The sequence below is a fragment of the Sinocyclocheilus anshuiensis genome, unplaced genomic scaffold (assembly GCF_001515605.1).
Source record: "Sinocyclocheilus anshuiensis isolate Anshui unplaced genomic scaffold, SAMN03320099.WGS_v1.1 scaffold1170, whole genome shotgun sequence".
NCBI classification, from domain to species: domain Eukaryota; kingdom Metazoa; phylum Chordata; class Actinopteri; order Cypriniformes; family Cyprinidae; genus Sinocyclocheilus; species Sinocyclocheilus anshuiensis.
In genome coordinates this window covers 2,516,610-2,526,844 of record NW_015538055.1, presented here as the reverse complement: position 1 = coordinate 2,526,844, position 10,235 = coordinate 2,516,610, and the positions used below count along the sequence as shown (strand labels likewise).

Genomic DNA, 10,235 nt, shown 5'->3' with positions numbered 1-10,235 from the left:
TTCCGTCACACGCTTGAGGTATTCGGCCAATCACAACACACTGGATAGCTGGCCAATCAGAGCACACCTCACTTTTCAGACCGATGAACTTTGTAAAAATCGACGCATTTCAGAAAGGCAGGGCATAGAGGAGAAACAATCCCACAATATGTGGAAAATAATGTGTTTTTTGAACCTTAAACCACATAAACACATTTCATTACACCAAATACACAAAATAATGTTCTTTTTTAGCAACATCATATGACCCCTTTAATGGTGTTAACACTCTGTTTGTTTACTTGAAGTTCTTGGATTTCATTTTGTCGTTCATTTTGCTGTCAGGTTGATTGACGGATGTGTGGATATTTCTAGCTAGTCATCATTCACTGATGCTTAATTACATGTCATGTAACAATTACCGTGTCAGTGACAATTACCACTTTGAAACACAGCAGGACTTTACTCGTGCTCACGCTCTTTCTTCCAAGAATTCATAGTAATCCTCTGCAAACTTGTTTTGAAATGCGACGTTCCAGTAAGCGGCCCGCTAGTCTTGTCAAAAATAACATGTAATATACATACCTAGAAACGGTCTCGCTTTACAGTTTTTCACGCACTGTTTAAGCTGGTTTATGAGGGTAACACCCACAGTTGTATTTGCGTTTGAACACCATAACTCTTTGAGATGTGCGGTAAAAATTCAACCCCTCATTGCAAAATCTCACAGCCTGTAAGCAACCATGACATCATCCATCATTTCCCCTCTTTCCGCTGTGTTTTTCAGACCCAGATCTTATTAAATGGAGGCAGAGGGGCTCAGTGTACATTTACAGCTGAGGGAATACTCAAACAATGATCAACAGGCACTTCAAACAGCTTTAACACTCTTAATGTGTTGAATTACACTAAAATTACTTGTGTTTTGTTGGTTGCTGTGATTCCAGACAACACATCTGCTTCCTTTCAATGTAAAACGCCCCTAACCTTTTGAGACCCAACAAAACATTTTTTACATCATTGTTGTGTTTAGTAGACATCTGCTGCTTCTGCTGCTGAAATTAAACATGTATCTGGGTCTGCTCACTCAGAAAAGGCAGGAAAAAAGCTAGGGAGCAGTTTTGGATCGGTCTTAAAAGTTTGACAGTACCGTATTGAGTCACAGAGTCTTCTTTTTGTGCTACTGTAGGTTCAGGTTTTCAACTTCATACATTTCGTGGACACATTTTGATGTAACTTTCATTTTTAACTAGATGTAATATAGTATAAATGTATAAAATACAGTCATAATAATTGCATATTTTCATAGTGTGATATTATTTAATATATTTAATAATATTAATAATTATTTTTCATAGTGTTGTGGATTATTATTATTTATGCTGATGTGTGTGTGTGTGTGTGTGTGTGTGTATACATACATAAATATGTAAATATATATCATAAGTGCATAGGTTTCATGCCAAATTTTTCAAATATAAATCATTAAATTAAATAGTAATTATAAATGATTTATATAATAATAATTATAGTAATGAATATTTAATGAATATTATAATATTTATATTTAATTTATATTATAAAGATAATAACAAAGATATTAATAAAACATTAAGCAATTCAGCAAGACAATTTTAATTACAAAAAAGGTATACTTAATTATGTCGTTTTATTTTAAATTGTGTTTTGTATTTTTATTATTAGGTTATTTTATGTCATATATTAATATTATTGGCCACCCCCCAAACATTTGTTGTCACAGAAAAAGTTCTCAAGACCTAAAATATTAATGTGTATTGTCTCAGAATTAGTCATATGTATATAATATATATAGCACTTAATATACGTATAATATTTACACACACACACACACACACACACACACACACATAAAACAGCTTGTTGAATCAAATAATGGTAGCACTTTATTTTATCGTCCTGTTCCTCATGTACATATTATATTAATTGCAGTAACTGGGTAATAACTAGGTACTACCTCTGAACCTACCCCTAAACCTACCCTTAACCATGTTACCTTATATTATCCAGTACTTTCTTAGGTCAGTACATGTAAGTGCACATACTGTAAAATAAAGTGCAACCCAAATCATAAATTGCTTGGTTTTAGGAGGAGAATTCGCATTACTGTAAAATGAATGCATATGAGAGTACCATGATATCTTTCACAGGGTCCATGATACCTGAGCGTAGTAGCAGAAAGGTGAAACTAGAAAACAGGTCTCTCATGGATTACCGCTGGAATGTTGGACATGACCCTCTCTCTAAACAAGTAGCACTTTCTCTCTTGGCTGGGTAAGAGCACTGTAAATCATAGTGAGGTCAGGTCAATGTACCGTTCAGCGGATCCGTGGGAGGAAATTCAGTGGTCAGGTGTTGATTTTATCCACTGTGGGAGAGGAGCAATAATTCAGGTCCTTTGTTTCGATGCTTCATGAGACCATTTTATGTGATATGGTTACTGTTAAACTGTTATGAAAATATTAACTCAACCTTGATGTTTGTTTTTTAACAGATTTCATGTTTTGTTTTCAGATGTCCATCAAGAAGAGGCATGGAGGCGCAGGTGAGTTCTCATTTTCCTTTATATAGCAAACTGGGCTGGCAATAAGACATGTTTTGGATGTAATAGGCACAGTAATGTTTTTTGGTGCATTTATCAGACTGGGTAATTTGAGGTGTAAAATAACCTCTTGTAATGCAATTTCTGAAAGTTATAGGCCTATATAAACTTGTATCCCCTAGATTAAGATATTATATCCTACACCTTTTTTCTAATCAGTTAAGAGATGTTCACTAATTAGACCAGTTTATTGTTGAGCTCTTTAATACTTGGACAAGGTGTATCTGATTTTTAGCGAGAAGTTGTTTGAATTGCTTCTTAATGTAATTAAATGACTAAAGCACGTATTCATGAGACAGCTGAAACATTGTAGACTTCTTTGCTTGAATTGCACACCGAGCTTGTCCTGAGATTTGCCCAGAGCGTGACTAATTCAAGGTTGAAACAAGATTCTTGTTGCGTTATCCCGGACTGGAATGGACTTTCCTTTAATCTTGACTGATGTTGCAGTTTGAAATCTCAGGATCTCACATTTCTAATATATTCTCAGGCAGTGTTTTGCTGTGTGAACTTGCTAACTGTATTTACAAGTTAAATAAGCTTTCTTCAAGTTAAACTAAATGAAAATGAAACTTTTCATGGACTGAATTTACAGGATAGTAGGAAGAGCTAAGAATGTTGAGGAGAAATATGGGAAATGGCATCAAGGACATGATGCAAGCTAAGAAAGAAAGAAAGAAAGAAAGAAAGAAAGGAAGGAAGGAAGGAAGGAAGGAAGAAAAATAAATATGGAAGGAAGAAAGGAAAGATGGAAAGAAAGCAAGAGAAATACGGAAGAAAGCAAAGAAAGAAATGCAGACATAAGGAAGGAAAGAAATGCAGAAGGAAAGAAGGACGTAAAGAAGGATGAAAGACAGAAGGAAGGAAAGAAAAAAAAATGTGTAAGAAAGGAAAGAAAGAAATGCAAAAGAAAAAGAACAATGGGACAAAGGTAATACGAAGGAAGGATAAAAGGAAGGAAGGAAAACAAGAACAGAAGGAAGGTAAAAATATGTAAAAAATGGAAAGTATGAAAGAGAAAGACAGAAGGAAAGAAAGAAAGAAATGTCAAAGAAAAGAACAATGGGACAAAGGTAATACAAAGGAAGGAAAAAAGGAAGAACAGATGGAAGTAATGTAAAAGCATAGAAAAAAAGAATGGACAGAGAAATATGGAAGCAATGGGAAAAACAAGAAAATATATAAACAAGGAAACAGAAAGAATGAAGAAAGGAAGGAAGGAAATAAAGTAAGAAGAAGAAAGAAAAGAAGAAAGGAAGCAAGATGGAAGTACAGAAAAACAGAAGGAAAGTGATCTTATAATTTGGTTTCTCCACATGATAAAACATCTGTTACTCTTTCTTTTCTCAGTCCATTCATGCAGCATGAGAGAGACAGACACAGACAGGTGCTCTTCTGTTCCTCTGAGTGTCTATAGAATGTGGGGGACATAGACCCTCGTTTATAGCCCTATTTCTGTGTCCTGGCTTGCTGTGAGACCCAGTTAAAATTAGGAGGGTGTACCAGACTATTGTTACTGTTAGGCTGAGAAGAATAAATAATAAAAATACAAATACAAATACAATTATTTAATATATTATTAAATATTTTACAATATTTTTTATATTAAATTTTTTATTAATTTTTTTATTTAATTTTTTTTTTTTACATTTTTTAGAATCTTTCAGCTTTTGTTTAAATGGATCTGTCCACTCTGGATGTCACTGTCACTTTTATTTGATCTAACAACTAACCATGTGTCTTCGATTGGATAGCCATTCTAATAGTAATAACAATGATGATGCTATAAAAGAAAAGTGTAGAGTTAAGGGCACATGTGGTGTAGTATTTCCCCTCTCGTATTTTACTGCAGGGACATAGAGCCTGTATGATGTCACTCTGCTGCGGAGCCAGATGGCTGACCGGCTCCATAATGTACTACACACCTCGTTAGAGTGACAGTCTCCAGAAAGACTCTGTCCAGACCTCGCTTACAGGCACTGGAGCATTTAATGATGACTTCTAAAATTAAAACATGTTATTTCATTCAGATCACTGTAAATGCTGTTATTTAAAGCTCTGTGCCTTTTGATTAGGGTTAAAGATCATGCCGTGGAGCAATGAGCAACAGTAGGTTTTGGTGGCTATATAATTCTGTTCAGTAAATGTTTGTAACCTTTAAGAGGAAAGCTAACCTGTCTTTTATGTACCATTTGATTTGGTTGATACAATGCAAACCAAAATTGCATTAATAGCTTTAGATTAGCCACATAGATTTAGATGAGCCACATAGATGAGAGGCATTGAGAGAAAGACAAAAAAACAGAGGTTGCCAAGTCACTGTTTGGGTGTCCTGTTCACATGAAGCGGACCACCATGTGAGCCACCTGTTCCAATATTTTCAAGTTTATTAACTAGGAGCCAGACTTAAATTCTCTAGCTAGCATTTAGCAAAATGCCTCAGTCATTTACTTTATTATTTATTTTTTCTTTTACGTTTTTGTATTATACTTAAATATTGTGTATTTTATTGTACTTATAATACTTTTATATTTGAACTTTATTTTACGCTTATTGTAACTCCTTCAGAGTATTCAAGCTCTGTCCATCTCATCACAGACCTTAAGCCAGTTCTTTTTGTAGCTTTTCTATATAAGTGGACTTGTTATGAAATACTATTATGTTTTTGATAATATTTTGAATTAGATTTTTTATATTTTCTTTTTCACTTCAGTTTTAGTAATGTTGCTTTGGCAACATTTTGGAACACAAATGTTATTTTGAAGAATGTCTCAACTCCAAAACATTTGTAACACATCTGTAACACACAAAACATCAGTAACATTTTAATTTTAGAAGTGGTTAAAAAAAATGCACTCAGACATTTTTCAAAGTATCTTCATTTGAGTTCCACTGAAAATCATAAATGTTTTATAATTTTCATTTTTGGGTGAACTGTGAACTGCTAACTATAAAGGGATAGTTCACCCAAAAACGAATATAATATCATCATTTACTCACCCTCAAGTTGTTCCAAACCTGTATGAATTTCTTTCTTCTGTTGAATACAGAAATATATATATTGAAGAATGTAGGTAATCAAACAGTTGCTGGTAGCCACTGACTTTCATAGTATGGAAGAAAAATACCATGGAAGTGCTTGGATACCAGCAACTGTTTGGTTACCAAATATCTTCTATTGTGTTCAACAGATTGAAACTTTTAACTTCAGGCAAGACTTTATTAAGCTAACATTTAAGTTTTGTTTATTTTGGCAAACTTTGACAAAAAATTACTTAACTTTTTTACTTACATATGAAGGTGTAGTGAAACCGTTTCCAAATGCATTTGGATCCAAGAATTACAACTTTGAGGCCACATAACCAAGTTCCTGTCTATAATGGTCACTCTGACCCACCCACCGGCAGGGTCCTATAAACAGAAGTATCCCTGCGCCTCGTAAAAGGCCATTAGCTCTGATGCAGACCAGCGCCAGACCCCTGTGAAGAACTCAAGAACCCAGTTCACTTTTTGGATTCCTTGATTATACATAAATTGCACATCCTCCTGAGCACCAAGCCCTCCCCCTCTCAAGGGTTTGATAGGTATACTCAAAGAAACTGTTTTTATCCATGTCTAGACATGGCAGTTATCGATTGAGAGGCCAGTCTTATGACCAGATGTGAATTAATAATCCATGTCTTATGCTGTATGAGGATCACCAGAGATGACATGACTTATACAGCAGATTCCTCATTTCTCATGTTTAAGAAACAGCAACAGCCAGACATATGGAAAAATACTCAACCCCTCTGACCCGCTTCATTTTTTTCAGATGTTTGTCTTTCCTCAGATATAAACAGATAGTTTGACCTCTTCTCCACATTGCTTGAAATTATGTTGTAGAAGATAGAGCACACTAATCCTTCAACTGTTTGCTATGTGGGGATAAATCCTGGAAAATTTCCCATATCCATTTTTGTTTGCAAAAAACCAAACCCACTCTGGAATTATTTGTAAGGAGACAAGACTGTGTTCATGTTTTCTGGTGTGCAGTGAAACGGCTTTAACACTTTGGAATTGGCCGTTCGTCTTTTTTCCGCCATTCAGCGCTGTTTTAAGAAAATGCATGGTCTTTTTGTTATGGTAAACATCACCTTCTCAGACCTCCCGTCTCACAAAGAGAGACATGGCCGAGAGGCAGAGTAAAAGGCGACCCAGAAGAGTCAGATAGAGGCCACTGGTGCTGAAGCCCGAACCTGGACAGACAGTGCTGAACACGGAGTTCCCTCTCTCAGAGAATGTCCTTTTTCTGCTCTGACAGGGAAAACTCAAAGCCATTCAACAACTGAATGAAAACAAAGAGTCTTCAGGGAGTTTGAAAGCATTAATTTTCTAGTCAGGACACTCCGTTCTCACATCAGCTTTAGGAGGAAGATCTCCAAATGACCACACTAAAGATGTGTAGACTATCTATCTATTTATCTATCTATCTATCTGTCTATCTATCTATCTGTCTATCTATCTGTCTGTCTGTCTGTCTGTCTGTCGGTCGTTCGTTTTATTGTTCCATCGTTCATTCATTCAATCTTTCTTTCTTTCTTTCTTTCTTTCTTTCTTTCTTTCTTTTGTTTGTTTATTCATTTATTCATTCATTCTGTCGATGAGTCTCAGTAGCTGTGTTTTCATTAACCTTCAAATTGCACAAATTGAAAATACGCCCAATGGAAACGTAAATTTAGCAAAAACTCCCATATATCGCAAAGAATTAAAAATAAATTAAGCTCGCATGAGGTGGTTTTTCAGGCAAATAAAAGGAATGTTTCACAAAACTGCAATGGAAACAGTTTTTTCGCATTTACAGGTCACCTGGTGTACGTAAAAGTCACATGATCATTCTTTAATGTACTATAACCTCCGAGAAACACCTCATACGAGCGTGATTTTTGCTTACGTGTGCTTTCACTTGTTCCTATATTTTTGCATAAATTTAGAATACATTTTAGTACGAAAGATTTAGTGAATCATGATTTGATCGTGAAAACTTTCGTATGCTGGTTTCACGCACAAATTTGTGTGTACGCATGCTTAGTGAATGAGACCCATTCTTTCTATTGTTTGTTCATCCATCCATCCATCCATCCATCCAGACTGAATTTGTCCTCAGTTGATTAGATAAAGCTGTAAAGCAATTTTGCCTCTTCAGATAAAAACAAAAACCACTGCAGTTTAGAGCCAGATTTATGTTATATTAAACTGAGTGCAAATCAGATTCTACTGAGAACAAAATGTCTCACAATAGGGGCCATTGCAATAAAGTAAATAGAAAGACCCTGTACAAAAATGATCAATTCAGCCCTCACTGTAAGGGAATTATCAGTCAGCCTCTTTAAATATGATGTATGCTATGTTTATTTGCCTCATTGATTTTTCGCTTCTGTTTTAGTTTTATCCTGCATCAATCACATCATAATGATCAATTTCATTTCCAACTTCATTGGTAATATCGATCCCGCAAAGCTAATTTAGCTAATGCAATTTGTATTGACCGGATATGCCCAGAAGAATAAGTGCACATTAATCACCTGTACCTCTCCCTCTGTCCCATATAATCCTCAACTTTCCTTTCCTTTTCTTTGCTTTCTTTTTCTTCTTAATTTTCCTCTTTTTGCTTCATTTTCTTTCCTTTTTTCTTTTTTCCTTTCTTTTCCCCATACTCTTCCTTTTCCACTTCATTTTCTTCTTCCTTTGCTTCTTTTCCCCTTCCTTTTCTTTACTGTTTTCCTCTTCCTTTCTTGTTCCTTTTCTACTGTATTCTAAATCTGTCAGCAGTGATTACATAAACCTCCTAGACTGCCTGTATGTGTTCATGATGAATCTTGAGGATATTTTCTCTAGCCAGCTGCTTTCTAGACTGACTCTTTTTTTCTCGTCCAGGGTGGCTGGTTCTTAGTGGCCAGCAAGGGTGACCCCTAACAGCTGTGGCCGCTCACCATGCAGTCCTGTCTGGCTGGCCTATCTCAGTCTGTCTCTAAAGAGCCCTCTGTACTTAAATGAGGCCCTTTCAAGACAGAAACCAGGAGAGCTGTGCCTGATTTACTGTGAGATGAAAGGGAATGAAGTCCTTGAAGGAAACTGGTTGGTCTTTTTACAAATGATATTATATCGTAGGGTGTATATTTACGCACACCGCTTCCACTGTTGGAAACTATTGTGCTTGAAATTAGGGTGGAACTGTAAAAACAACCCAGTGCTAGAAGGTATTATCATGACCTTGGTTTCCAGCACCATGTCAAAAGAAATGAGTAGTTGGCTGCAATCGCACCTAGAAGCAAAACAAATAAATACTGTTAGATCATTATTTTCACTGTACAATGGCTGAGATACCTTTGACAGTAATAGTTTTATTTGATTAGATTGTTGTTTGAACTAGACTAATACTTCTTGGTGGCATGGAGGTAATGTGGTTATCTAAATAATGGCCAGAAGGTTTAGCTTTTCTTCTCTGTTCACATGAGCGTTGAGCTCAGCCATCTATAGTTCACTAGTTCCCATTTCCTAATGGGAACAGACCTCTGGAAGCACAGTAAAGAGACAAGAGGGAACATACAGGCTTAGTATCCTTCACAAATCCTTCACAAAAATAACAAAAAAAAAAAATGTTTAGCTTCAGTAACCCAAAAATCTTCCGTGGCACCTCCATTTGGCCACTACAACTGAAGTGGGACAATCCTTCTCAATTTTCTGCGGAAAATGTGAGTGGTCCTTGGAGATGCGAAGATATTTTGGGTAGTTACCATTGTTTTGCTAAGGTCAGGGATCTTATGGTCTTAGAAATCCTGGAAACATCAGGGAATTTTAAAAGTGTTGTTTCCCGGACTGGAAATGGAAATGAATAAAATGTAAAAAGGTTACGGAAAAGTGAATTTCTATATAGTTCATTTTTCTCTGTTTTTCTTTTAAAATATTTATTTTAAAATATTAGACTTTTTAAGTGCAATTTCTATAAAAGTCATTTAAAAAAATCCTTGTTTGGAATGGTTGTCAGGACATTGCTAATCTATTGCTAAGGTGTTCTGGGTGGTTGCATACTGGTCCTTCATATCATATTGTGGTCCTTATAGTATTGTATCCTTCCTGTTTTATTGTCTGACAGTCTACAATTGTAAAGGTATAATTCACCCAAAAATGAAAATTCTGTCATAATTTACTCACCCTCGGGTCATTCCAAACCCTTAAGACTTTGGTTTATTTAAAAAAAAAATTAAAGGTATTTATAATGAAACCTGAGCCTAAATCATATCTGCTCATCATATAAAGCAATTGTGACTCTTCAAAAGACTTGGATTAAACTGTTTAATTCATATGGATTTATTTTACCTGTATGGCCTTTCTGAGTTTTCTAAATTTTGGTTACTTTGACTTTCAATGCAGGGTCAGAAACCTCTCAGGTTTCTTTAACCCTTAAATGCACACCTCGGGTATTTAGCAACCTGGGACATCCTTTCTTTTCCCTTACCCTCCTTCATTTTTTTAAGTTAGACATCAACTTTCTTAGTATTCCTTAATCTATTAATTATAAACAATATAACAAGAAAAAAAATAGTAAAATATAAAAGAATGCCAGTTTTCTGAT

The 10,235-nt window shown here is 35.4% G+C and overlaps 1 protein-coding gene across 3 annotated transcripts in view; it reads left to right on the top strand.

The window, feature by feature from the left end:
- Positions 1-10,235, top strand: part of stard13b (StAR related lipid transfer domain containing 13b) — a 96,968-nt gene that overhangs the window by 31,021 nt on the left and 55,712 nt on the right. For all 3 annotated transcript variants that reach the window (XM_016479158.1, XM_016479169.1, XM_016479163.1), the window contains one exon: positions 2,533-2,563. In XM_016479158.1, the coding sequence (XP_016334644.1) occupies positions 2,533-2,563 (31 nt within the window). The remainder of the gene's footprint in view (positions 1-2,532; positions 2,564-10,235) is intronic.